Source organism: Lates calcarifer, linkage group LG15 (assembly GCF_001640805.2).
Source record: "Lates calcarifer isolate ASB-BC8 linkage group LG15, TLL_Latcal_v3, whole genome shotgun sequence".
NCBI classification, from domain to species: Eukaryota; Metazoa; Chordata; class Actinopteri; family Centropomidae; genus Lates; species Lates calcarifer.
The window spans coordinates 22,403,063-22,430,999 of record NC_066847.1 but is presented as its reverse complement, the minus strand read 5'-3'; the positions used below and the strand labels follow the sequence as shown (position 1 = coordinate 22,430,999).

The following is a 27,937-nucleotide window of genomic DNA, read 5'->3' as shown; positions in this document are numbered from 1 at the left end:
TCACGTCATCTAAAACAATAACTCAGTCTACCTTTTCTCTGGTGTTTTTCCTCAGGTGACAGTTGATGGGACGGACGAGGACAAAGATGGCACAACTGTGTCCAGCTCCACAACCGTTACCTCAGAGGCCACTAGTGGCACCACAGTCACCACCACCACCACTCACATCTCAAAGGTCAGCAGAACAAATCCTGCTTATGCCTTTTCTTTCCTTCTTTTTTTTTGGGCTTTCAGTGATATTTTTTTCTTTCTCCCAATAGGTAGTAAAAAGTGGATCTTCAGAGACTCGTGTGGAGAAGAGGATTGTCATAACTGCAGACTCTGATATTGACCAAGATAAGGTACAAACCCTGTAAATATGACATAAAACAGTAATAGACGGAATATGGGAAATACGATTATTTGCTTTGCTGGATGCTGTCCGTTAAATATGAAGCTACAGACAGGAGAGGGTTAGATCTGCTGCCAGCTGGAGCTTCATATTTAAAAGGACGCGAGAGTGGTCTCGATCTTCTACTATTAACTCTTGGCCAGAAAGTGTATTTCCCAGCACGTCTAACTATTCCATTAAGTACCATTTAATAAATAAATAAAAGATGACAATCTTGACTTTACCAATTCTTGCAGGAGAAACATGGCGGAGCATCAGCATTGTAACTGAATCACCAACCTTCATTTATTCCTTTAACTCTTCACCTCCGACATCCCATCATCAGAGTGCAGCAGTCGACACACACTGACCAGCTCTATCTACGCATACACATATCTAAGAACAAAATATCCCCTAATCTGCACCTGAAGTTATTGAGAACAAAGTAGATAAATGTTAGTAGTATCTTCTTTTTTTCAGTTGAGCTGTTCATTAGGTAGAGGAGGGCTGCACAGTGCTCAAGTTTTCATTAAACGCTAATTTCATTCTGGTGTTCAAAAAGCTTAGCAAATACACTTTTATTGGTTAAAAGACAGCAGTTTCAGTTAAGTGATCTCAGTTATGTTTGCTTTTAAATGCTTTTATTTACCTAGTGGTTTTTACATTGTTAATTTTATACAATTGCACTGTTTCCGTTCTAGTTTAGACAGCCATTATCAGCATTCATTCCCTCGGTGCTGCTAGGGAAACATTAAGACTACATTCAAGGGAACCCTTTTTTGTTGTTGTTGTTGTTTACTTGTCTATTTAATTCAGGAGAGACTTTTTTTTATGAAATGACATACCTCGCATCTATATGTGAACAAAGATATTTCTGTGCTCAGATTTGGACAGCTTGTTTGGCTTTGTTCACTGCTCAGGTACAAAAACAGAAAACCTAAATCTTTTCTTCCCCCAACCAGCCAAGAACAGGTAGCCTACACATTATTGTAAAGTTTGAACTAAAAATGGATCTATTTTGAAATATTTCTCTATTTTATAGAATTAATGCTTTTATAGTATTTGTACAAATTGAGGTTTTTAAGTTATTCATATCCATCTGCTCATGAAATTGTAGGTTAATTATGAGGTCTCTATTTAAGTCCTTTCTTAATCTGTCTTGCCTGACACCCTGAATCATTCTTATTCGTTTCCTCTTGTAGTCCACCAAGTTTATCAAATCCTTCACAACTTACATAAGACAATGGAGTGCTTCCCTCGGCTCTACGTTTTGTTCAGTAGCATAGAAGTCATACTTGCTTTGAATATATATGGTTGATAAGAAATGTTTTACAAGCTTTGGTCTGTTTATCTCAGGTTTTGATATTCTTTGTAAGACTACAGACCTCCATATGATTGTATAAGGAATGTCCATATATGTATATCCATCCCTACTTTAAATGTACATTTATGTTCAGCCAAGTGAGGTCAATAAATACAAAAGCTTGTCTGTCACAGTAAACCACACATGTAAGAGGTGAAGGCAGCTGTCCCCCAGTATATGTGGCTTTTCTCTCATAGGAGCACAATTTGTCTTTTTTACATGGTCTACTATACAGTAATTTATTTGTAAAGTAGGAAATGTTTCATGTGATTTGATGTACTTTGATGTTTCAACACAAGCTGGCTTTCCAGGCTTCCACTAAAGATGTCACGATGTTATATATTGCATTCATTATCAACCAAGTTTGTAAAGCCTTTTTGCCATATAGTCTAAGTAGATTGCTCTCTCACTCACTGTTTTCCTGTACTTTTCCATAGAGGAGGAGATAACTTAAAATATATGAATCCCTTTTAGATAGCATGTTTGTTAGCAAACTTTTTTAACCCAAAAAGAAGCCATTGGTATTGTAGCTACATGGACAGCAACAGCAAACTCTCCTGGAAGAAAAATGTAGAATTTCACATGGAAAAAAAATAGTTTTTAGACAATGGAAAATATTGTTGCTTTGTGACTTATCCCTGTCTTTTTATGAAAAAAAATAAAATATGCATTATTTTGCATTTTGGTGGGCTGTATATATGTGAAGCATACACAAATGAGATCTTGGTAAGAAATAAATATTTAATGGCATTCACTTGTTTCATAGTGGATGTTGCTGCATCTTCCATCGACACCAAACTCATAACATCTGTTTAGATGGCAATACCATAATGTATACAAGATGAAACTACAAATACAGAATTATCATGAAAATATTGTTACAGTTGCCTCGACAATCAAGCACAAGTATAGCCACTGAATTTCAAGCAAACTGAACACTGTAAAAATGAAACTGAATTCAAGCATAGGTCCATTTTACAGATGAGCTCTTACTTCCTGCCTCTAATTTGGTATACATGGTTTTTTGGAAATAGCACCTCATCACATTTATAAATATTGCTGTTTTCAACTAAAATCCTTCATATCAACAGAATAAAATCTTATGCACATTTCAACATTCGTTCTGCAGCACAAATTAATATGATCTGCTGTACCTAAATGTTAGGTTTCATGAGTACTGACTGACCATTTCACTGATAAGGCAAACCGGGGGCTGGTGGCAAGATTTCCTGTTACATTCAATCACTTGCAAATTAAGCCACAGAGCAAATTGTAACCACTGGGTTAAAGCCACTTTTTTGTTCTTGAGAAACAACCTGAAAATGTGAAAAGATTAGATGACATCAATTAAGGGAATGATAATATGTTTAATACAGAAAAATAGTTTCACTAAATGAAAGATAATGGATAAATCTGAAAGTGTCTCAACACAGAGGTGAGTTTGGAGAATTGTACTGGCATTTATTGGGAATATATAATCCATTGCTTCAAACAAGTAGTAAACTACAAAGTCTTTGAGTCCACGATCTTTGTCAAACCGGAGTTCTAGCGAATTGTCTTGACGGGGCTCTTGAAACTTGATGCAGCCTGAAGTTGAAGCTGATAAGCCATTGGGTGAATCTTGAAACCATATAGCCTAAAAAAACACACACACATAAATAAGGGTCACCTTCTGGACACAAAGAAATTTCTTTTAAATCATCTGAGATCAGGTATTGAATAAACTTTTTTTTTAAATACTGATGCTAATGCAACAAGCTGCACCAATACAAACATGCAAAATAATGATTTAGATGAGTAAACATCTGATTGAAGATCAACAATAAATCTGACCAGATTGGATACCCAGACCTACTGAGGTCAGAGGCCATTCTGCCTTATGGTCACCTATCACTGCAGTAACATTAATAAAAGTATTTAAAATGGCAAATGTAATCATTAATGCTAATTAACATCAATGGTAATAATAAGTGACAAGGTGTCAAGCCAAACAAACCTTGGCACAAACTGGTTGGCTGGTCGCTTTGGACGATACTCTGGGTGCACCATGAACAGCATGTGGGGGAACCCTGTTCCAAAATAGGCTCCATCTGTGTGGTGGTGTCTGGAGGATTTAGGGGTGTACACGTCCATGCACTTTGGGCAATAAAGCTTCACCATTGCTTCTCCTGGGATGTCTGACAAACCTAAATCAGACAACAAAGAAAGTCACAGGTGCTGCAAGATTCTTGCAGAGGGGATCTTTTTTTTAAAAAAATGTGATGGTTAAGAAAAGTCAGACTTACCAATAGGAAGCATTGGCTGATTCTCACAATAGACTCTGGGGCAATAGCCAAAATCCCCTTGCTGATACTTTTCCAGCTAGGGGGTGCCCAAAAAAAAAAAAACCCTAAGAAATCACATCTGATTCTTGTCATGCAGCATGTAAGAATCTGAAGTTATTAAGTAACAGCTTACCATCTGTGCAATGCCTCTGTTAGTGAGGATGTAACGTGCGTGTATAAGCCCGTAGAGCATCTCTGCTGCCTGCTCTATCAAGTCACTCTGGTTCGGGTTATCTTCAAGTTCCTCATCTGTCAATTAAAACCAACTCATTCAGCTGACTCATTGTCACAGCTTTATCTAATTTCACACAGCTACTTCCTTGATAGTCTCACCTGGCTCCAGGTCCAGAATCATGTCCAGAGCCTGGCGATAGTGAGGCACCTGCTCATTTAAACCCGTCAGGTTAAATTTGTCCTGTATGTAGTCCTCATCAACCTGTAACACGGCAGCAGAAGACAATGAATGGCAATTGATAGTATTCATTTCTGTTGCAAGAGCACATTGCAACAGCACACTGATGTGGAAGCATTATGTAAGACTTAAACAAGATCACTTAGATGCTGCAGAAAGCTATGGGTTAAAAGTAGAGATGGATTGTGTTAGACACTGATGCCAACATCCACCACACTATTCTGAGTGTTTTATTTTAAGTGTTTTTCCTTTCACATGTCTCCCTAAGGTGCTTTTTGAGTGAGAAGGCTCTGTGTGCTTCAGTGGAACAGATTAGTAGGAAACAGCAGAAGGAAGTGGCTGTAACAGGGAACTCTGAACTCAATAGACAACCAATAAATGGCACAGTATATTAGCAAATAGGAAAAACATGACTTGTGTGAAACATAGTTGCCATTTCCAAGTTTTTGTTGAAGGAAATAAAAATGTAAGATGTACTGTTACACAGGAAGTGCAGCAGAAGAAATCAACTCAAATGGGCAGTATAAAGAGAGACTTACTCAATTTATCAGTTAATAATTTTGTCTACAAAATGTTTAAAAATTGCTTCACACTGTCTTCAAATGACTTGCTTGCTGTATAGAAAAGTCTGCAAATTACATGTATTTTTGATATCTGAAGTACAAAGAAGTAACCCCTGCAGCAAACAAGACATTGAAAAAATTTGCCTTTTGTCAAACGTTCAAATTTGAATGCACTCTTGCTTTTCATGAACTTAAAAAAAAATAAATAGAAAAAAGAAACAGAAATCGTGGCAAAACTTGGGTTACCCTACTAAGTTAGTGAGTGAAAAGGTGAAAAAGGAATTTTCACCCACACTTCATTGCAGATTAGTTTGTAATCTACCCACCCGTTTTCAATGATGTTTAATTCAGGGGACTGCGCACAAACAGTAAATCCTCACATTTGAGAAGCTGAAATCTGCAAATGTTTAAGTGACTGATAGCTTATCAGAATTATTGCTGATAACCTTTTTGTCGAGCGATTAATCTCTGTAGCTCTACACATCCGTTTACTTGTAATAATTATATAATGTTTAAATGTATAAATAGGTTTGAGTTGGCTGAGGTGGCTGCAGGTGTTCAGCAGTCATAAAGCCTGGGGAAGAGGCTGTTGCAAGCCCCACCCTTAAACCCCAGTTTAACAACGAAAATAGTCAAAGAGACTAACCTCACAGAAGAACTCATTTCCCCTCAGTCCACAGAACCAGGATATCCAGGACACCTCCTCTGAGCTGCTCATCCTCCTGTCAAACCAAAACAGAGTTGTAGTGAGCCAGGACTCATCTTACACCCTCACTGGTTGGCTAACAGGTAAAAGCCGGCAGTTCAAATTCTGGCGATGACAACTTTACAAATACAGATTTAACATTTTATTGCATCACACATGCTACAAGCTAAAACTGTTATTTCAGGGACAGAAATGTGAATTTATTGTATAAGAACTTAAATCTGCCGTTTGAGTTTGCGTCTGCAACCTGCTACCTACATTAGCTCTTGATTTACACGCTAGCTTGCTTGCTAGCATTGGTTAGCGTTAACGCGTCTAACAGATGGTGTGGAAATTAATTATTGCAACTGCAACATGTATTCAGAAGTACTGGCTCTTGCATGCATATAACTGTTTACAGTAAGTCACTCTTACTCACCCTTCTGTATTAGTTAACACATGAATTTGCTAGCTTGGCTAATTTGTCTGCGCTCGATGACAAATAAGTCTTCCGGTCATCAGAAATTTCAAAATAAAGTTCCCCAATGACGCAAGACTGTCAGTGTTGATCATAGACTGTATGTATATGTTGATTGATTTATACCCATTTGAGTAAGAACAGGGAGAAAGTACAAATGTCTTCCTATTCACTTTTTATTGTTTCGTTATGTTGATGTCTTTTAAATATGCTTAGATGTTGGCCTATAAAATGTTGGCCTTTACTTACTACATACTATACTACATATTCCTGTATTTAATAGGCTACATCATGAGGCTCTGTTTTGTATTTAACACATTATACAGATTAAGTAGAGTGTGGTACAGCATTTACAAGGGATTTAGTTGCCTGTAATGTGGTCAATATGCACAGTGGCCATAATCATACAAGACAACGCACCAGCATTTTATCAAGATTCCATTATTTAATAACATTTTTTACAAGATGTTTAGATTTGTTTCCCTACTGACATGGATTTTAAGGCATTTAGGTGATGTTTAAATCTGAAAATCAATCAGTCAATCAATCACACTTTGTTGTATCACCAGCACCTTTCAGACAGGTTAGTGCAGTTCAAAGTCCTTTGCAAACAATGGATTTAGGATGGAGAGCTCTTTCAGGGCAGGTCTGAAAAGGTTTTGCGTTGAGGTGGTCCAGTGCTTTTCGGCTCCTGTTCCTTTCCCATGCCTTCAAACATCAAGATCCTTAAACAACGAAAATTACATGTCAGCTGATTTACGAGCCTTTATTGCAAACCAGATTTAAACAGTATGGATTCAGCACATGCATCAGACTTCTTTCACGTACTTGAAATACTTTTTACATATATATATATATATATATATATACACACACACACATATATATATATATATATATACATTTTTTTCCAGGTTTTAAAACTGACATAACCAATAATTTTCAAAGCCCAGCACTTGCTTATTTTTTTAATAATTTGAGCAATTAATCTCCTGTTAACCCTAACCCTCCTGTGACCCAACTTTGGCTCTCCACCCACTCCCTGAATTGCCCAGTATTTCATACTCACAGTTTTAGTATTGCATTTCTTTTCCCCAGCATCATATTCAGGAAGTCATTGTAGCTGATAGTGTCTTTCGATGTCCCTCCAACCACCTCTGACATCATCTTTTTCAGTTCTAAGTGGGTCTTGGCGAGTCCCAGTTTTTCCAGCATTCGCTTCAGCCCCATTATATCTATGAAATCGATTATTCAAGTAAAGCAAATAAGTTAACGGTGCTCATATCTGTAATCTGTGAAGACATCTTTGTTGTGCGTCACTACTGAAAGTAACAGTTGCTCACTGTTGCTAAAAATATAAGTGACCAGTGTAGTTTTACCTATCTCTCCTTTGTCGTTAAGATCGAACTCCATGTATTTTTCTGTAATACAAACAAATACAATCTCATTCCAAAATTTATGACTGTGCACTAAATCATAAAACAATTGACTGAAGAGTGTTTGTTAGCTATTGAGTACTCACTTTTGAACATTTCAAGCTTTGAGGCAAGGTCTTCCTCTTCTGCATATTGGGGATCTGAGAGAAAAGCCTGGTGGAGTAAAAAATAAATGATAAATAAGTAAGCCAGACATATTATTATTATTATTAGTCCCACAGTGGGGAAATTCTCACTGTAGTATCAAACTGGTGTCATGTTTGCAGGTCTAACCACTTGTCTATAGACAACACTTTGCATAAAAATACAGCTCAACACACCTCATTGATGGAGTTGAGTTTTTCTTCCTGTTGAGACTTTAGAAGACCATATGCTTTACCACCTGTAGGAAACCAACAACCATTTTACAGAAGTCTTGTAAATTATCTATTAATAAATACAGAATACATATAAGAATATCTTCTGTTAACTACACTGATTAAACTGACAGACGATATATAAAGATAGAAAACTGACAAACCGACAGAGCAGAAGAAAGTCAATCTAACCTTGAGCACTGTTGTCCATTTCTGTGCACAGCACTGAGAGACTGTGAAAACTGCACTGAGAGCGTGAAAAGTTATGATGGCGTTGCTGTAAATCTAGCCAGAAGAGGAAGTAGACTGACAAAGTTTCAGTTTGCATTAGTGAGGTTCCTATGTTGTATTTAATGTTGCAGCAAACAGAGGTCAGCGGGAGGGTGCAGATCATAATATTCACAGAATTTCACCAGACAGGGTCAGAAAAAGCACCGCTGTGTTGCTCAGTAAGTGATGTTTGCGTGCAAGATATGTACTGTGTAATGGTCAAGATGAGCAAATGTATAAGCTTTCATACAGTGTGTGAGATGTGAAAAAGTTATCTATTTTTATGAGCTTGACAATAAGTTGAAATTTTAATTAAAGAAGGAAGAATGATGCAGAAAGGAGGAGTAACTTTGCTAACAGAACGAAGTGCACATTACTCTGCAGAAATAATTTGCTTATGAGGCATGTTTGAAAAAAAAAATGTTGCAAAAATGTTATTATTCAGGAAAGTTTCGCTGAGAGTGAGGTTCTCTTTTTCAGGAACACCTCATCAACACTTACACACTGATACACATTCATATGACACCTGGGAGCTGCCCAGTACAACCAGTCAGACCTGCAGTTGGGAGCTGAACGAGTCCAATATGCTCTTATCTCCAGTGGTCAAGTTCATGTAATGCCTCTTTCTTAACACATGATGGCACTGTTAGCCACATAAACAAGTAGACAGAAAAAAACAAATGTTTGACTGTGCAGGTAGTTTCAAGATGAGACTTCTGTGTGACTTAGAGAACCGAAAATATAGGTGGAGACAAAAAAGAAGTTTACAAGAAAATAGGCTTTTGTCTATCAACTCGCTGCATTACACAGAAAATGGCTCATTGTTATACACAGGGTCTCCTGCTATTGGTTCTGTTAATAGTCATATCAGAATGCAGAGGTGAGTAGGTCACTGGATAATTTCAGATTAAATCAGTGAATATCATATTTTTTTCTTATATGTTAAGTTGTTTTTTTTATAGTCCGTAGACAAAAGGATTATTTGGTATGTACTAACTGTAACTACAATTGAATTTATTCACAAACTACCAATTTGATAACTGAAGTAAAATATATTTATATATATGATATTTATTGTGCAATCTTGGATTATCTGCCTTACAGTTCTGACACCGAAGGCAGATAATTCACACATGCAATCTAAACATCTGATATACAGTGTGTGCTTCTTAAAGTGGTTATCATTTTATATTCTTTTTATTTATCTATTTATTTTTGCCATTATTTCAAAGCTGTCTCACCAGAGGTTGAGAATATGGTAGCTTATAAAGACGGAGACAAAGCTCTCCCTTGTTTTAATCCTAATGCAACGGATTCAAAGAGCTGCTACAGAGTCAAATGGACAAAGTATGCCACAGATGCCCGTCAGTGGGAAGTTATCCTTGCCTGGCCTAAAAAATCCCAGGATAGTAAACGTGCAACATGGGGGCCTGATGGCGGACAGATGTCTCTTCTTCTGACGAAAATACAAAAATCTGACGAAGGACTCTACAGCTGTGAAATCTGTTACGGCTGGGACTGTACTGTGGTCAAAAACATATCTTTAAAAGTAAAAGGTAAGATTGCACATTTTCTTCTCCTTATTTTACAAATAAATCTTACTCATGTATCACAGCATTTTTTTAATCCCTCTTCTTTCAGACTGCAAAGTCCTTCATGCAGTGAGGATATCACCCGGAAAACCCATCAAAATAAACTGCCCAGTGAACACGACATTAGGACAAGAGAGACCCCAAAATATCTTCTGGGCAGTGCTAAAAGGAGGCAAGCCTCAATCTGTCGACTCTGAAAGGGTTCACATTAATGACACGTCATTGGCTATCCTGTCTGACAGTACTAATGACAGTGGTTGGTACAGATGTAGTTACATACAGGGACAAACCCAACGCTGCTTCGACATCAAAATTCTTGTCCAAGGTAAGATGTATATTTGGTATTATCTGCAGCAACAAATGAGTCTATCCATAACTTTTATGTACTTTTCCTTTATTAAGTTGAGGGCTTTGTTGAGGTCACAACAGTTCCAATCATTACAACAACAACTCAGAAAGGTCTGTTTACTTTTGATATTTTACATATTAATCATTGGCATCACTAATCTCTGGTCAGTTGTGGTTTTGTTTTTGCTCACATTTCTCCTGTCTTCCTCAGCGCTGACAAAAAGTGAGACTGTACGAGCAGACAGGAAGGAAGAAAGCAGGGGCACATTTATTGCGCCTGTGGCTGCAGTCACCGTCGGAGCCGTCATAATTGCTGCACTCATAGGAGTGTTCGTGTACCGCAGACATAACACCCAGAGAATCACACAGCAGAGCCAGAGGAAAGCAAGAGGTCTGGTCCATGTAGAGGCTCTTTCACCTTTGACCTCTGCTCATTGTGTGTAGTAATGTTATTATAGTTGCTTTTTCTCTCGTTGTTAATCAGGTGCACTTGCGCAGTCTGTTGATTCTTATGAGAATGTGACCCTCGGGCCTTCGTACGGTGAGCGTCGTGTTTCTTTCATTACCTCTTTCCGTCAGGCCTCTGTGACCCCACCAACCTCACTGATGGCTTTTTAACTTTATTTCACAGATCCCTCAAACCAAAGAGTCAACAGTCTGTACCAGCATTTTGAGGGTGAAAGCATGTTTACTTGTAAGTAGTGCAACTATGATGAAATCACATTTTAATTCTTATCATATCAGAATAGCCAAATAACAGTGTCTCCCCTCTGTTGACAGTCCATTATTAGCAAATTTCAACCCGCTCAAGAAAAAGAAGATTTTCCCAGTGAAATTGAAGCATTTGATCTCTTACCTGGATTGCCTGCTTACACTTATGCATTATACAAATATCTACTAAGCTGTTAAGAGTATGAATTTGTCTTGAAAAGACAAGTAACAGCGTCCTTATTAACCTATTTGTACGAATAGATTTAATCACCTGTATTATTCTAAATGACATGGAGACATGTTTGCACTGTAATCTTTCAATAAAGTCTTTTATCCAATTTGAACCCATGTCTGCAGAATAATGAATGATCACAGACACTGAACTGAACAAGGTTGGAAAACATATTTTGATGACCATTTTGATAGTAGTGGAATGTTTAGCTCTAGTTTACAGCTTGTACTAAATCATATACAGTGGTGATGGTGGCTGCCTCTCCGTCAGATTGTCTTTGCTGTTGTAGTTCCTCATTATTAACATCCTGAATGTCCTCATAAACATGAGTCTGTGGAAAAGAATTAGAGAAGAACACTAGATTTATTACATTAGGATATAGCAGCAAACAAAAAGCTTCTATTTTTAACACCATTATCTTTTTGTTTAATAAGTGCTTCCTCTTACCATTCCAATATTTGACTGTTCATGCGCTGCAAACAGAGATGTAGGGAAACATCAGTCATCGGGCTTCATGTTTTATCAAGGCTCTCAAAGCATCATTATTTGACAGCTGCAGTTTGGATGCGAGGTTGCTTAACCGAGTCAGTACCTGCATCCTTGTTGCGCTTCCTCTTCATGTACACATAGAGTACCCCAGCAGCTACACATGTCAGGAGGCCTAGAGGAAGGGCTAGCCACGCAGGTGTTTGCAAAGCTGGGGAGATTCATATGTCAGACTATGAACTCAGTTTCAGAATCAAGGGTGCATTTTGTTTCATGTGTGGGCTTTATTCAGGGTGAAAAAGGGAAAAACAGCCTGATACATACTTACCTTTAACAGAGCGCCACTTCTTTGACGCCATCACAGCACCCTCTCTTTGCACAGAGCAGGTTATTTCTTCCGATCCGGTCAAACAAGCTGGAAAAATTAGCCTGTTTATGAGAGAGTTATTCTTAACCACTGAACCAGTTTGTCGGCCATTTTGGCTACTTCCAAACCAAGTTAAATTGAAGTCCTGGTCACATTTTTTAGTGCAGGTCAACACACAAGTCAAGGTGAGATTCTCTCCTCCTGGTCCACACTGTGAAATAACTGTAAGCACAAACATAAGAGGAGATGTTTTAATAGCAGTAAAACACACACCATGTGGCACAGTCTATGTTCTGTTTTGGCACAGTTTTAACACTAACCGTCGAGGGTGTGTAGTCTGATTTTGTTCAACACCTTTTTCCAATCAGTGGAATTTGAACACTGGTAGTCCCCAGCATTCAGAGTGCTCACTTTAGTAATGAACATTGATGAGTCTTTGTTAATGTGTAGTCCCTCTGATTGGCCTGTTTCAGGTGAGGTATCACGCGTTGGTGGTCTTTCACCCACAGCCCACTCCACAATGGCATTGACACCAAGAGAGGAAGTGCTGCCACAAGAGAGTGACACTGACTCACCCACTGCTGCAAACACTTCCTCTACACCATCTGGGGTAAAGGGAACACTGGTTACACTTTGTACTCTTTAAAAGCACATCATTCATTTGGAGTGAGCACAATTGTTGTACCTGCTATTGTTGTTGTATAGCTGATGGTAGCTTCAACCACATCATTCTGACTTATGTGGCATCTCCATTTCCTGTGATGGTCTGTCAGTTTTTTCTTGATGATCAGTTTAGAGAAACATTCAGAGAGGTTTTCGATTTGAAATCTGTCTCCAGTTACTGGTGTATTATCTTCAGTACTCCACTTGATATGTATCCCTGTGTTGTTACATTGGAAGAGTCCTTTATAATTATTGAGGAAACACTGAAGCTCTATCCTGCCATCCTGAGGATTTGGGTTCTCAGCAACTGGTGAATGAAAAAAAAAAAAAAGTGACTACCATGATATTGTTATTAACTTATTCAGGAATTGTTTGAGACACCAGGACAATTCACTTACTCTCAGGAACAAGGAGCAAAACACCTGACTTGAGTGATCCACTGTCACAAGAGTAAAGTCGTGCATTGTCGAGTGCAGGGTGATAAATCTTCAGAGAGCAGTCCCTCAGCAGGCTGAGCCCGTCAAAGCTTGGAGCTGTCACTTTTCCAGCCTTCACTACCTCAGTAACTGTTCCAAACTGTCCAGCCATAGTCCAGTTAATAGAGGAGCAGGATCTAATGGAGGGAATGCCACATGGCAAAGTAATACTGTCTCTAGGTAAGGCAAACACCACCAAATGATCTGTCAGAGAAGAAGATAAAGAAGCATTTCATTTTCTAAGTCATTAGGTGGTTCTGTAGAAAATCCAATTTACCTTTACCAGAGCAATATTCACTGACAGAACTGAAAAATTAAGGTGTGGAATATTGGTGACCCTTAAACACAGCTGATATTGAAGTATTATTTTCATTTTTTGATCAAGTCTATCTGGAATGCTTTTTAAAACTAATGTTTATACTCATTTTAACAATTTTTCTTTTACATCATGCAGTACTCGAACATTTTGTAAGTAAGATCACAAAACATAGACTTAATGAGTCATATCCCAAAATATATACACAACAGATTAACCTCATAATTACCAGATGACTGAACTCCAGCTGTTGCCCATGTGAGAGAAAGGAGACAGAGTCCTAGCAATAAAAAGGAAATCATCCTTCTCTCAGAGGATCCCTTCTGCATATTACCAAATCTTCTAATTGCAGAAGTTTTCAAAATTACATTTTCAGGAACTGACATTTTGGTAACTCATTTTTAGTTTAAGACCAGCCCCTCCCATGAATCCAGCAATTCAATACTAAACTGTGGCCCCTCTACAAATTATTAATGTTTCACATGTTCTCTGTGTTGTGTGTTTTTCTGTTGTTATATTTTTTCTGTGTGTCACATGTTTAAGAAACTTTGAACTGCCATCACTCTGATCTATCATCTGATTAATGATGAAGACATTTTTATAAGACATGTCTCTTAATCAGTGGTGAGGAATAATAACATGAGTCTGCTGAACATTTTCCATTGAGGGGAGGTTGTCACTTTCAGGAACATGTTCAGTGTTTGTCCACCAGGTGGTACTGTCAGACTCTGTGACAGGCATTCCTCTTGTAATATTACTAGCATTTGACTGGTTCCACTTCACAGTTAGCTATAGAAACCCTAGCTTTCGACTCTGGTTTTCAGTCACATGCAGCTCTACATATACAGTTGTTTTAAGGTCTCCTTCTGTTGACTTCTAGGTTGCAGTTTCCTTTCTGATAAATGTCTGACCTGCTTCACCTTTCTTGTAATCTCTAGTCTCCACCATTATTTACATGTATATAACTTTGTAATTAACACAGGTACTAATCATGCAGTTTGCTTTGCCTAAGCAGAGTTAGTCAGCAGTTATCAAATAAATGATTCAGATAAATTCTGTGTTAAGAGCCCATTAACAGGCTATTTTAATCAGAATATCCAATACTGCAAACAAACAGAGGAAGTATTGATGATGAACATACATGAGAAGGTTCTGTAATTACATCTACATAAAAAACACATTCATTTGCACACAAATGCACTAATGTTTAAGCAATAAGTAACAGTACGCACTCTGCAGTTCAGGGATTAGTCCCAGGTCTGGGTCGTGCTATAACTGTGTAGGACTTGACCTTGAGCACAACACTAGCAACTCCTCTCAGGTCGGGCAGAGAGGCCTCGCTTCCTGGAGGAATGAACTGGAAATCTCTCAGCAAGTAGGCAGTGAACAGAAAGAGCTCCATTTTTGCAACTGACTCCCCCAGGCAGAGCCGAGCCCCCCCTCCGAAAGGGACCAGGGCACGAGCGGAGCCTCCTCCCCCCTCCAGAAAGCGCTCTTAATTAGAGAGAGAGAGAGAGTAGCTACTTTATTTGAGGTCTGCTGAGCCAAGTGAAAGGAATGCACTTCATCCAGCAGTTAGAGCAGTACCTGGTTTAAAGCTGTATGGGTCAGTCCAAACTGCAGGGTCATGGTGAGCACCAAAAAGATTAGGAATGATGACTGTGTTCTTGGGGATGAAGTAACCTGCAATACTGAACATGCATGGGGATAATACATTTACCGTCATTCAAAGTGAAAAGCAGGTAAAATATATGAAAAATAGCCAAAGCAGAGCAACACAAAATGAGTGCATATCCATAAAGTGGTCTTCATCTGTTCACTGACAAAGACTTAACTATCTGTGGTGTTTCCAGTTAATGTACAGCTTCACCTGATCCCAACATGACTCAAATAAAGTATATTAGTATAGCAACATACTTTACATATTCAGTAAATAATCATCATATAGTATTTTGTTACAGATCTGGATCCAGATGCAGATTTAAAAACAGTATTTTTTCTGTAGGACATCAAATTCAGTCAGTTTTGGTCATTTACAGTGTTTATTCATTGTGTTGTTCATTTGTAGGAGTGGGTCTCATGCTGTCTCTTGTCTGTTTCTCCACTGCGTATTTCACTACTAAGAAATGTGGATCTGTAAACTGGTCTTTAGTGTATCAGGCTGTCCCAGTTCCTTAAAAAGTCTGGACCCTTATCAACAAAAGGCTCCAACTAATAGATACATTATCTCAATCACAATTAGTCACTCTTCTTGTGTGCTGTTTCATTTATACTTTTTTTTTTTTTCTTGTAGCTTCACCTGACCTGCTGTCTCTGATGGCTCTGTGTGGCACCGCCAACGGGGCAACCGGCCTGAGTCTGAGCACCTCGTTGATCAAAGAGCACAGAACAGGAAGTCTGTGTCTGTCACTGTACTTGGGGTATCGTCCCTCTAGTACTGTACACAACTCCTCGTGCACCCTGGTCTGCACCTGAAGAGGACAGATGAACTTTAGTGTGAGTAAATATCACGTTTTGAAGTATTTTTGTAGAAAATGCTCCCTACCTCTGGTCTGTGCAAAAGGAAGGCCACGGTCCAGTTCAGCCAGGCTGCAGTGGTCTCTGTTCCCCCAATGAGAAGATCCACGGTGGCCAGGTGAACGTGAGTGTCTGTAAGGAGCTGGAGACAGGAGGAGGATAACATACAGACACCTTTAAATTCAGTCCACAGTCAGCTTCCAGCACATTTCAAACTGATCTCCCTTGGAATTCACTGTTAAATGTACTCACCACTCCATCTTCTGTGTTGTGATGTTTGTCAAGGCCCTGGAGGAGGGAACCTGTGATAGCGTCCTCATTTTTTTTGTCTTGTGACTGCACAGATAACAAAATAACAGCTGATAAAGTGAACATAGCAGAGCTGGGGTTCATCAAGTATTCTGAATAGATCCTCAAAGAAAATCAATTTTATATACTTGCTCTGTCTTTGGCTCTATGATAATGCGCCCAGGCAGACTTTAAAAAGTCTCTCTTTTTTATTAGGCTTTAGGGGAGAGTGTTTCTCATTTTATGACTGGGACTGCTTGATTTGATTTGAGTGATTTTGACATTTGGGTGTTTTGTTTTGAGAGAATTTACTGCACACAAGTAAATTCATGTGCATGTTGTTTTTTTTTTTTGGCATAATTAGACCTCTTTACTGCATATTTTTCAAACCAATGACACATTTTCAAGCTTTTATGCCTTGGCATTTGTTTTTACCAACCTTGTAATTGTTGAGATGTTTTTTTATGATTTCATCTCTCCTGGCCACCTCTCTCAGGAGACGGGAAAACACAGGATTTGGCAATTTCTTTGAGAGAACAGATGTCACACTGTGTGAAATCCCATTCTAAAGATGACTGTTAGACTATCCTGTGATCTACAGTCAGGTTGCTTAATATTTACTGACCCTGAGCAGCGGGAAGGAGTCCAGAGCAGAAATCCAAGATGAGCCCCACAGAGCTACAATCTCATTCAAACAGCAGTGCAGCTGCTGCAGCTCTGAAGAACTCTTGTCGTACTGGGAAACACAGAGATTTATGTTTTTATATGTCCTGCCACTGAAAGGCACTGTCCAGTAACCGAATAGCACAGTATGAATGCATTTATGTAATGGGAGCAGCTAAAAAGAGCAACATAAACAGTGGAATTCCCCAGTCCCCTGCATAAACAGGCAACCAAGCTGCCGCAACCACAACTGTCCATTGATGAAAAGCAGATTTCGTTATACTCCTTTTATTTACCTAGAGGTACAAAGTGAGCTGCAGGAGGAGAGATACTCACTTCCTTTCCAAAGGCCAATGTGGTGATGACATTGCTGGCTGCCACTGTGAAATCCTCTGAGAGATCTACAGCTCTGTCTTTATAGTCCATCAAAACCTAACAAGTGAACAAACCACACTTTATCCTTTCATGTGGCCACTTTGGAAATACCCTAACATTTGATTTGCTTTGTGCTATCTCATTGCAGGCCATCATGGTTTTTAGATAAGGCACTGTTATTGTCTGCTGATGTACAATCTGTTCCTCTTGTCGTCTGTACCTTTCGCAGATGCAGTGCCTGTCTCTCGATGACGTCGTGCAGAGACTTCTGGCAGCAGCGCTGCAGAGCACTGTGTACGAGGCGACGATGCGCCCTCCACTCCTCATTATAGTCCCCCAGAGAGATTGAGCGCCCTCCCCCAGACACAATATCACCTGATACAAGTAAGTAGAGGTTATAAGTACACACAGTGACCCACTAATCATGCCTGCTATTTTGGGAAAACAAACTTTACCGGTGTATGAAATTGGTCTCCCAGCAAAGTCAGACCATTTCTTCACCAAAGCTTCTCTTATAACTTCACCACTATTAAGTACCACCATGGCTGGGGGGAAAAAGATAATAGAGGTTTAGTGTGGTGGTCATCAGAACCTTGCTGTCTGCAATAACATTTTCCAAAGTGTTGACTTGCTTGTTTTTTTATATGAGCATGTGATATGATAATATATCTGAATCTGAATCTGAAATGGGATGGTTACTTGTGTTTCCACAATTCAGCCGGTAAATGTTTCCATAACGTTGTGCCAAATTGGTCAGGTGAATTGGGAGATGATCATGCGTCAGCTCCATCATGTTGCCGATGAGGAAGCGGCTAGGAGGACCTGGGAGGGAGGGAGATGGGGAGCGGGAAAGATACTGATACAGACAGTGCAGAAGTCCAGATTGAGCTAGATCGAGTTAGAAAAGACAGAAGTTAGAGATAGATAGAGATAGAGAGGGGATGATAACACATTATATAAACCTATTTGACCAATAATCAAGCTCTTGAATTGTATTATTCATGTGGAATAAGGGTTCCAGTCATTATTCATTATATTTTCATGAAGCTATATTAAAACCAACATATATACATATACACATATATTAACCTGTAGACTTACTTCCCTTGGGATCTCCCTGTACAGATTTGTCTCTCCGATCAGAAAAGCAGCTCAGTACCATCAATAGCAGCACAACTAGGAACACAGCTCCCACACTGATCACTGATATTTCTATAGCCATTTCGTGGCTCCTCGCTGGTGTCCCACTTCAGAAAGCTGGTCATAGCACTGCTGGTCCCATTTATAGTCGTCTCTACAGTCTTCTAGCATGTCAGCTTGTTGGTGTTTTTACTAAAAATCAAGGACATCTAAATATTTTTTAGGTCAAGATATCTGATTATGAGATGAATGCAACACATCAGCCTGATAAACATGGCTGGGCCTTGCTGAAGGGCAAGACAACACATTGCAGTTGACATGGGCAGTCAGTCACATTGGAGTTTGTTTATCTTGTAGAATTAAGAGTCATGGGGAAATTACAAAATGAAAAAAAAAACAAAAACGACACTTCAGACCCACATTAGCCACATTTATTCCAATGGAGTGAGACAGTGCATATTTAATTACAGTAGTAGTGGGGTGGCACACCATGGCATGGCAGTGCACGAGAAGGTATTAGAGTTAAAATAAAACTGTGTTGAAATGGACGGGTCAGGCAGAACCATATACAAAAAGTTGCAATTAAAAACCTTTCTTCACTCTTTTTCTATATTTCCTCAAAAAAAAAAAAAACAGTTCAGAAAAAAAATCTTACACATTGAATCAAATGTACCAATAGCTGTCATTAAAGCTATCAAAACCACTGCACATGCAATTTCAGTTGGAAAGTGACATGCAGCAAGAAGATCCACCCTCCTCTGGACTTCTGGTGCTCTAATTCTGTGTCAGGTATAAGGTTTTCCAGTTGGAGAGCCCATGAAGGCTGGTGTATTCTTAACCATGAGTTGCAGGGGAGAACCTGGATGGTCTGAACTTCATCTCAGTGAATGGAATGGAGGAGTCTTTACCTTTCCAGTCTATCCAGACTACTCCCTGTTTCAGAACAGAATGAGAAATGTGGCAGTATTTGGTCAGTGTACTGTATCACAAAAGATAAAACTGTGACTCAACAGAGATAAATCATACCTGATTATTACTGTTGATGCCATAAAGACCGTTGAGGTTGGCCTTGTAGCAGTTCTTGTACCACCAGCCTCCCATGTAGGCCCTGGCGCAGTGGAGCCCCAGAGTGTCTGGATCCTTGTCCCGGGTTGAGAATGGACGCCCATTATGGTACCTCATAGAGTCACCTGACAGAGTAATACAGCGACATTGCAGTATGAATTGCCAGTCAGTTACTGTATAATGTAGCACATACTGCACATGTTCAGGAAAATTCAAACTTTATACAGTTTTCACCTGCAGTTCCTGTGTAGCCAGACATGGTGAGAGTGTAGTGCTTCTCCTCTGAATCGACAGTGAAGTTGGCGTAGTGAGCGTAAGCCGTGTCATTTCCAGATCGCATGTCCACTCTTAGGCTCACAGGGCCAATACTGGTCAGGTTGTGAAGAAGTTCATTTCCTGATGTAGGTAGGATGAAAGAGTACCTAGATTAGGCTGAGTCACTGAATAATATTTTGATGCTGATGTGAGAGTAACAATCATTTGTTCCAACTTTACCAAGCCAGAACTCTTCACTCAGGTTTCCAAAGCCAGCACTGTATTCACTCCAGGTTCTGTAGAAGTCTGTCTTTCCATTCATCCTCCTTTGGAACACCTAGAAACACACACCAGATTATTGGCTACAATCTAAACCCATTCTGCCTTTTCTTAAATGCTAAGTTTCACTCAAGGGACAGCAGTTTGTCTCACCGTCCAGCCGCCTCCATCAGTCTCCATGTCACAATAGACTCTTACAGCTTGTCCCTCTTTTCCTTGAGGGTAGATATCCACCTCTCCTGACTGCAGAGCTCCATTCAACAGCTCCTGAGAGCACTCAGTGGGGAATGGGAATCGTAGTTTACCTAAAAAATAGGGGGAAAAGCATTAGTTGGATGATAAACTAATGAGTAATAATGGGGTAATAATGGGGTTGTATTTACTTTACATGTATTACCTGTGATGAATTCTGTGGTGACAATAGATGTGTAGTGTCCATCTCTCTCGCCTTGTACCAGAACTATATAACGTGACATGGGCAGCAGCCCTGTCAGCTTATACTCTGTGATGGTAGGGTCGAGGATCACTTCCTAATGCAGAAACAAATGCACACTTAATTGCTCAGACACTTCTGTAAGGCTTTGTTTGTATTGTATGCTCCAGTGATGGAGGAATATTATTCACCTTTGTCTCTTCCCCTGCTACCTGATAGATCACTCTGTAGCTGTGATAAACAACAGTGATGGTTTTCCATGCTATCACTGCAGAGCGAGCACCCACCTCGCTGGCTTTAACCACTGAGGGACACAAAAAGCACTTAGTTTACACACTTTGTAGATAAATTCTACAGCCTTTAGCAAATAAACAACACTGACTTTATTTTTCCCCTGTCTACTCACCATTAGCAGTAGTAAATGTTGTTGAGATAGCCATACTCTGGAGGCTGTCCTTCTGGCTCAAGACTTTGACTGTGTACAAGGTGCCTCTCTGCAGACCTCTCAGCTGGTGCTCCATTAAATTTCCAGACAGCATCACTGTCACTGTCACGTTAGGAGCTGTGGCAAGACGGACAATTAATAACACTTAGCGTAGTCATTAGCACTATGTCATCAGTCATTAGGCTAATGTTGACACACTCACTCTTGGAGGATTCATAGCTGATGATGAAGCGGTCTACTTTCCCTAGACTGGGTGTCCATTGTAGCACAGCTCTGGTATCTGTCACATTGACAACTTGAAGATGTGTTGGAGGGGCAGGCACTGCAGTCGAGAGACAATCCATAGCATGTTTATTGCTGTTTTCACATTCCAAGACAAAAAACTAGCTGTGCATAACAGTGACTGTGTGTACCTGTGGTGATAACGGACACAAGGGCATCACTCTGGGCTCTGCCTTGTGTAGTAGTTACAGAGATAATGTAGGAGGTTCCAGCAGACAACTTTGACAGAACCAGGTAAGACTGCTGAGAGTCCATGACCACGAAGTGACTCTCACCTGGCAGGACACGTCATATAAATATCACATTAAAACACTCCCAATAAAAGATCCACATTGGCTGATGTTAAACAAGACGATTACACTAGCTAATAATAGACTTTGATATACCTGTGACAATGTTGGTGTATGTAATCCTGAAGCCTGTGAATGTGGTCTTTGGTTTGGACCAGGACACAGTGAGAGAAGACTCTGTTACGTTGCTGAAAACCATCTCTGTGGCTGGTTCAGGACCTAGTGAGAGAAAACAAGGGGATTTTTATTCACATTTTCTGTCAGACATCCTTGAATTTATGCTGTATTAACTGCTCCCAATGCTGATGGTGTTCCTGGTAGCAGTGGAGGAATTATGTATAAATAACAAATGTGGTACAGCTTAAATTACCTGTAACTGCAGTAACTCTGTGAATCTTTGATCTTCTCTCAGCTGCAGTACCATATATGTGCAGGACATAGCGGGTGTTTGCTCGAAGGTTACTGAATTCCACAGAGCGTACATTGCCAGGGACCACCATGGAGATCCTCTTGGTTTCAGCTTTACCTCTTGATCCAACAGTTTTACCAGAAGAGACAGTTGTGTTAGTGTTTTCAGTCTGTACCTGGACCTCAGCTGTGTTCTTAGCTCCTTCCTGAGCTTCCTCTTCAAACTCCTCATGGTCATCTTCATCGCCCTCTGCCCGTGGCTCTCTTCTGATTACAGTGAAGTTCTTGAACATCCCTTGTGGTGCTGACCATGTGATGGTGAAGCTATAGGAGGAGATGTTCACAACCTTCACAGAACCTAATCCAGATCCACCCATCCTCCTGCTCGTCCCAGAGCCATGGATACTTGTTTTGTTCTGCAGAGCTCGAGCCTCGTCTGGTGTCGTGGCAATGGTTGTATTCACCACATACTGACTCCTCTGTGTAACTTTCCCTTTCCCAGCTTCAGTGTTTCTGTTGTCCTGTACAGATTGCACATTTACAGTATCTACTTTAACCGTCTTAATGCGTTTATGTCCAGATGATTGCGTAACATTCTTCTCAGCCAGTGTGGACTGCTCCAAGGTCTCCTTTCCTGTTCTGGTTTTGTTTGTTCCCATGCTCTTGGACAGAATGGTCACAATTTTAGCCGTGCCATTGGATTTCTTCACATTAACTTGGGTTACATTAGTGTGAGGTTCATCTTTCAGTTGATCAGATTTAGGGTACATTTTACTGGCAGTTCCCTCCTTAAGAACTTTGAGGTCAGTTTTTTGGATAACCTTTTTAGAGGTCAGGACTGTTGTTTTGCCTTTGCGGGCCTCTTCTTGCTTTTTTCCCTCATGCTTCAGGAGAACTTGACCAACAGTTGGTCGACTGGTCTGTGTGGTACTTGAGGAACCTTTTATAGTTACTTTCTTAACAGAAGCTTCTTGTTTTGCTTGTGTTTTAACAAGACCAGGTTTAGCAGTAGTGGCCACCCTGGATTTGCTGTCATACTCTTTGGCTTCTGGCTCATTCTTTTGGTCCTTTTTCTGAGGGGTCACTGTCTCCACTGTTTCCTTGGCTTTGCCTTTGGTTGCTTCTGAAATTTCAGAGTAGACATTGAGATCAAAGTAAAAAATTAAGTATTAGTCAGAATATAAAAATAATTCTCTCTCACTTAAAAATAATTAATCTCTAATGCCACCACATCCAAACAGCACTTACTTTTATTACACTCGGTTCCTTGGGCGCACTTACTGCAGTCTGGACCTACAAATCCCTGATGGCAGACACATTTCCCCTTCTCACATTCTCCGTTACCGCTACAGTCATCTGGACAATTTGCAGAACATGGACCTGGGAAGCAACAAACATTGTTGAGTATTGTTAACTCCACATCTTTAATGCACTGTGTCAAATATAATAATGTGATGAATATGACTGAATCATGCATACATTTATCTTTTAGAAGGGACATCTCTCTTTCCAGTCGGGCCACTCTTCCTTTCAGTGCAGCCATCTCAGCCTCACATCCCCCAGTGCAGCCACCGGGCAACAGGCTGATCTTATGCGTCATCACCAGAGGAGCGCCGGGCTTCAACTTCAGCTCCTGCTCCTTGGTTTTGCTTGAGTCACATCCATCACTGATCACCACCTTGATTGGTTGTGAAGGGGCAGGCTTTTCTTTGGTGATGGTGGTGGGAGTCTTGATTACAGCAGTCCGATTGGCGGAGGCTGTGACCTTATCTTTGTCTGCCACAGAACTACTAGCTGTAGCGGTTTTTGTGGGTGTTGAAGTTTGAGCTGTGTTGGGGGAAGGCTTGTCTTTGGAGTTTTTCACATCACTTGTGGAGGGAGTCTTTGCTACAACAGTCTGATTGACAGAGGCTGTGGGCTTGTTTTTGGTGGTTTTAGCGCCACTGGCAGGAGTAGACTTTGTGGATGTTGACTGAACATTTTGAACCACGGTGGGGGCAGGCTTCTCTTTGGCAGTCTTCCCATCACTGGTTGAAGGGGATTTCACTGAAACCGTCTGATTGACCAAAGGTTGGAGTTTGTCTTTGGTGGTTTTAGCACCGCTGGCTGAAGCAGACTTTGAGGATGTTGACTGAGCATTTGGAGCTCCAGTGGGGGCAGGCTTGTCTTTGCTAGCCTTCACTTCACTGGCTGGAGATTTAGCTAAAGCTGTCTGATTGACTGCAACTGTGTGCTTGTCTTTGTTGGTGATGGTTCCACTGGCTGCAGCAGGCTTTACTGCTGCCGACAGAGTGGTTTGAATTACTGCTGGGCTGGCCTTGCTTTTGGTGGTCACTGTAACGTTGACTGTTGGAGGTTTTTGGTTTGCAGCTGGAGTCGGTAAAACTGTCTGATTGACTGTGTTTGGCTTTAGGGTGGGGCGAATGGCCTGTTTGGCAAGAGTAGAAGTGGTTTTTGGTTTTGAAAGGGTGAAAACGGCATTGGGTTTGGTCACATCGCTTCCTGTGGAGTCTCTCTTCTCATTGGTCGTGGTTTGAAAGGAGGGAAATGGGGTGAGAAGGAGGAGAAGTCCTAAAGTAAACAGCATTTTGAGCCAGTAGCAGTAGCCAGCAATGGTATTGCCTTTGGAGGATCTGTATGTATGTTACTGTAAAATTATGAACTCCTTCCTCTATATTTCTGTGACCAACTGTAGAGGGGAATTTGCCAGGTCTCTCCTAGAAATGAAAAAATGAAAGAGCTGAATTATGACTTAGTTCAATGCAGGAAGCTTTGTGCCAAATCATTTTATACCTTTTTTCCAGCACTGGCTAGTTTTACATTCACAGAGTTCCTATTCACACTTCTAAGCTCCCTAGCTTCCACTTTAACTGGATACTAAAAAGCTACATTTGAAGCAATTTCAGGTTTCATGCCTTGCTTGAGAGTGACCTGACAAGAAACAGCCTTGCCTTAGCTACATACCTGAAACTATTTATTGAATTTTCTTAATCCAATTTTACATCATCAGTGATGGGGGAAAAATTGAGTCAGCATGGGAAAATATCACAGAGCTGACATGGTTTTTAATTCCACAAACGAAACATAAATTTTATTAAAGAATTACATGCTAAATGTTTTTAAACCGTGCACGCTGGCAAACTTTCAAAAGTAAAGAAAAAACACATACAAATTGAAAAACTGCAGCAGTGTTCCACTCCACCATAATAGTTAATTCAGTGGCTTGCCAAACCAAGTAAAATCTAAATTAGCAGATTCGGAACAGGAAGGAAGAAGGTGACTTGAGCGGGAAATCCAGAGAGTCTGTTGGAGAGACTATGCAGAGTGGTGACAGAGCGTCATTGTATAGAACTGTGGGGTACTGTATGTCTTTCACTATACAGAAGGTTACATAATCTGCTGCACCCATAACCCATAAAACCACTAAGAAAAATATGTCCAGTCTTGGCCTTAAATCTGTAGAAAATCAAATAAATCATGCAGCAGGTAAACACATTTGGATACTTTGCTTCACAGCAAGCCAATTTTTGAATGTTACAGGGAAGAGCATAGATTTATTCATTATGTGACTGCAATATTAACAAAATTAGCGGGTGCTCATATAGCATTAATTTTCATAGAATGAAACATAGTTGACTTTCAGACAAATTCTAGTTATTACTGCAGTTATACCAATGTTACCTTGTGTGTTACCTTATGTGTGCACACTGAAAAATACTAAATAAATGTCATATTCCCCCACTTACTGCAACTAGTATTTAAGTTTTTCTGCAGCTAAAACACCATATTTAACACCAGCATGACATTTTATCAGTCACAACTTTGAAAACAGATTTTACTATGCTCAATTAAGGCATTGTTATTTAAAGGAATACTATCAGAAATCGAAGTGGAGTATTCAGTGGAGTCCATTCATTCAAATGACTGCAGTTAGTTTTCTGAGATCCCAATAATTACATGGAAAATAAATTACTTACCAGAGCAATGATTTTGTTCTTGGCTTTATCTCTGTCTTTGTGCTGCTCCCTCCATCTGATTGAAAAAGCTCACACAGACTTGCTGGATATGATCAGGGAGGAAAGAGGTGAGAGAAAGGACCACCACTAGAAAGGAGGAGAGTGATAAAGTCTGCTCCTACTTAAGGACCCCCCCTCTTCCACGCCTAGTGGTCCCACTCTCTCAGCCACCATGGAAAATATTTGTATTGGACTTACAAAAAGACTGACATTTTTACACAGATTTGTGTATCATATGATCAACTACTCTCTTGTATTCTGCTACAGGGGAAGATCACATTTTTCTTGTGTTTAACATATATTTTAATGGATAAGTAAGAGGTTTATTAGATTTAACAAATCTGTTTGAAATAAAATAATGTTTGTGTGTAACTTCTAATTTGATCAGATTTTAGATTGATGGGTCTCAAATCATGAACAGTACATTGTAGGACATTAGGATATTTTTTGTGTTGTTATGTGCAACACAAAAATAGCATGCATGTTTCAGCTTTTCATGGCTCATGACAATCATTTCACTGTCTGCTATATGTAACTTGACTTATTCCAGACATTGCTAACACCTAGACACAGTCTGTGATTGAATAAAGCCCCGGTCCGAGAATCATGATTCAGCTGGAATACATAGCATAACACTGCAGGTATTCAGTGCTGACTCTGGGGGACAAGAACCTCTCGCTATATGAATTGGCTGTTTGTTGGGAGTAATGAGATGTAACTACGTGGGAGTTATGTAAGTGACCAAATATCCACCAGATTTAAGGAATGCTCTGTGAAGGCACTGCATCTCTGACCAAATGGCCACCCACCATCCCACCTTTTATAAACCACATGAAGACAAGTATATCAAGGGTCCAGAGCAAATAGGGCATAAGTGACATTTTCCTAATTTTACAGGAGAACAAAAACAAAAGTTTAGATCACTGAAGCTTTTTATAAATGCAACATTGAATGACACACCAACACCAATTCAGCTATTTTATGAAAAATTATATATTGGCAATACATTAATTTATTTTACCTATTTATTTATTTTCTATGAATTATCCTACAACAGACATTGCAGTGTCAGTGTATTCAACCAATGCATCTCAAATCCAATGACTGGTAACATCACTCATACGTGTCATGACCTTGCTTTTAAGGATATTGATAAATATATTAGGACTATATTAATTGTGTTTTTTTTTTTTTTTTTTTTTGCTGTACTGTCTGTGTGTGTGTGGTAAAAACAAATCTGTAGATTAGCATGCAAAACTAGTTTGCATAACAGGTGTGACACTAATGCTGAAGAAACAGCTCTTTCATATTCCATTACTGTTACATATACTCACTCTCTATATGTGACTGGGTAGAACCCACAGAATAAAAATATATTTACTCGTAGATATTTTAGTTGCAAATATGTTGAGACAGCAAGTTTTTCTTGGCAAGCACACCATGTTCTGATATGGAAAGATAAATAACCTCAACAGCACACTATTGCAGCATAGCAACATAGTAGACAATGAACTGGTGAAAAATGTTGTTGTTATGGTTATTCTAGCTTCTGGATCTAAGTAGAAGAGAGAGGTGACAAAGAGAGACATACTAGAGGCATAGAATGATGCATATCAGGAAGAAAGGAAACCTCTAAAGACAAAGAGCAACCAGCCAAACTAGAAATTAAATATGATCAACAAAATCTAAATCAACTTAAATACAATGACAAATACAGTGTAGGCGAATGCATACCACTCATATGTGCAAACACTGATTCACAAGCCAGACCTCATGCACACAAATATACACATCTGTACCACTGCCTGTGTACAAATACAGTATATAGTGCATTTCTATGTGTGATGAGTGCCCTCACACACACACACACACACACATCCTTGTACACCTATGTCTGTGAGGTCCCATCAATGACATAATGCATTCTCTAGCCCCATACCCTAATCTTAACCATCACAACTGATTACCTAAACCTAATTCTAGCCCAAAGCCAAGAACTAAGTCTTAACACTCAAACCATTTAAAATTGTGGG

The 27,937-nt window shown here is 39.7% G+C and overlaps 7 protein-coding genes across 27 annotated transcripts in view; 2 read left to right on the top strand and 5 right to left on the bottom strand.

Moving 5' to 3' along the window:
- LOC108890900 (uncharacterized) overlaps positions 1–2,413 on the top strand; it is a 32,910-nt gene extending 30,497 nt beyond the window's left edge. For all 15 annotated transcript variants that reach the window (XM_051075936.1, XM_018688011.2, XM_051075935.1 and 12 more), the window contains 3 exons: positions 56–175; positions 261–341; positions 628–2,413. In XM_051075936.1, the coding sequence (XP_050931893.1) occupies positions 56–175; positions 261–341; positions 628–657 (231 nt within the window). In that variant the 3' untranslated portion in view covers positions 658–2,413. The remainder of the gene's footprint in view (positions 1–55; positions 176–260; positions 342–627) is intronic.
- A 667-nt stretch (positions 2,414–3,080) lies between these two features.
- On the bottom strand, positions 3,081–6,272 carry LOC108891052 (casein kinase II subunit beta). Of its 2 annotated transcripts, none has more exons than XM_018688175.2 (7): positions 6,157–6,272; positions 5,679–5,754; positions 4,391–4,493; positions 4,191–4,306; positions 4,019–4,094; positions 3,730–3,919; positions 3,081–3,369 (listed from the first exon to the last, which is right to left on the bottom strand). In XM_018688175.2, exons 2-7 carry the CDS (start codon positions 5,748–5,750, stop codon positions 3,279–3,281), a joined length of 648 nt encoding a protein of 215 aa, XP_018543691.1. In that variant the 5' UTR covers positions 5,751–5,754; positions 6,157–6,272; the 3' UTR covers positions 3,081–3,278. The 2 variants fall into 2 exon arrangements, with proteins under 2 accessions (XP_018543691.1, XP_050931895.1); XM_051075938.1 differs by lacking the exon at positions 6,157–6,272 and adding an exon at positions 5,997–6,062.
- Positions 5,693–11,252, top strand: LOC108891034 (uncharacterized). Of its 4 annotated transcripts, XM_018688161.2 has the most exons (8): positions 8,480–9,137; positions 9,490–9,813; positions 9,899–10,174; positions 10,252–10,308; positions 10,409–10,588; positions 10,682–10,738; positions 10,829–10,891; positions 10,978–11,252. In XM_018688161.2, exons 1-8 carry the CDS (start codon positions 9,071–9,073, stop codon positions 10,986–10,988), a joined length of 1,035 nt encoding a protein of 344 aa, XP_018543677.1. In that variant the 5' UTR covers positions 8,480–9,070; the 3' UTR covers positions 10,989–11,252. The 4 variants fall into 4 exon arrangements, 3 of the variants coding, with proteins under 3 accessions (XP_018543666.1, XP_018543661.1, XP_018543677.1); XM_018688150.2 differs by adding an exon at positions 5,693–5,821 and having other exon boundaries at positions 8,738–9,137; positions 10,682–11,252; XM_018688145.2 differs by adding an exon at positions 8,359–8,436 and having other exon boundaries at positions 8,738–9,137; positions 10,682–11,252.
- LOC108891060 (allograft inflammatory factor 1) lies at positions 6,621–8,341 on the bottom strand. The gene is made up of 6 exons (XM_018688186.2): positions 8,180–8,341; positions 7,952–8,013; positions 7,718–7,784; positions 7,575–7,616; positions 7,265–7,430; positions 6,621–6,920 (listed from the first exon to the last, which is right to left on the bottom strand). Exons 1-6 carry the CDS (start codon positions 8,313–8,315, stop codon positions 6,833–6,835), a joined length of 561 nt encoding a protein of 186 aa, XP_018543702.1. The 5' UTR covers positions 8,316–8,341; the 3' UTR covers positions 6,621–6,832.
- On the bottom strand, positions 10,223–13,820 carry LOC108890996 (uncharacterized). Its single transcript, XM_018688102.2, has 8 exons — positions 13,678–13,820; positions 13,055–13,336; positions 12,679–12,963; positions 12,314–12,598; positions 11,955–12,215; positions 11,733–11,837; positions 11,588–11,613; positions 10,223–11,471 (listed from the first exon to the last, which is right to left on the bottom strand). The coding sequence occupies exons 1-8, from the start codon at positions 13,775–13,777 to the stop codon at positions 11,352–11,354; spliced, it is 1,464 nt and encodes a 487-aa protein (XP_018543618.1). The 5' UTR covers positions 13,778–13,820; the 3' UTR covers positions 10,223–11,351.
- Positions 13,821–14,501: 681 nt separating this feature from the next.
- Positions 14,502–18,565, bottom strand: LOC108885898 (steroid 21-hydroxylase). Of its 3 annotated transcripts, none has more exons than XM_018680410.2 (12): positions 18,393–18,565; positions 17,991–18,179; positions 17,747–17,836; positions 17,512–17,666; positions 17,253–17,348; positions 16,879–16,989; positions 16,693–16,779; positions 16,218–16,301; positions 15,994–16,107; positions 15,753–15,919; positions 15,036–15,139; positions 14,502–14,942 (listed from the first exon to the last, which is right to left on the bottom strand). In XM_018680410.2, exons 1-12 carry the CDS (start codon positions 18,511–18,513, stop codon positions 14,689–14,691), a joined length of 1,572 nt encoding a protein of 523 aa, XP_018535926.1. In that variant the 5' UTR covers positions 18,514–18,565; the 3' UTR covers positions 14,502–14,688. The 3 variants fall into 3 exon arrangements, with proteins under 3 accessions (XP_018535926.1, XP_050932203.1, XP_018535934.1); XM_051076246.1 differs by having other exon boundaries at positions 17,991–18,113; XM_018680418.2 differs by having other exon boundaries at positions 14,682–14,942; positions 15,748–15,919.
- A 281-nt stretch (positions 18,566–18,846) lies between these two features.
- Positions 18,847–26,357, bottom strand: tnxba (tenascin XBa). The gene is made up of 15 exons (XM_018688194.2): positions 25,866–26,357; positions 23,368–24,605; positions 23,137–23,268; positions 21,851–23,011; positions 21,577–21,699; positions 21,322–21,465; positions 21,111–21,230; positions 20,870–21,025; positions 20,655–20,767; positions 20,428–20,560; positions 20,184–20,335; positions 19,992–20,088; positions 19,731–19,892; positions 19,458–19,621; positions 18,847–19,364 (listed from the first exon to the last, which is right to left on the bottom strand). Exons 2-15 carry the CDS (start codon positions 24,473–24,475, stop codon positions 19,266–19,268), a joined length of 3,864 nt encoding a protein of 1,287 aa, XP_018543710.1. The 5' UTR covers positions 24,476–24,605; positions 25,866–26,357; the 3' UTR covers positions 18,847–19,265.
- Between the last annotated feature and the right edge of the window lie 1,580 nt (positions 26,358–27,937).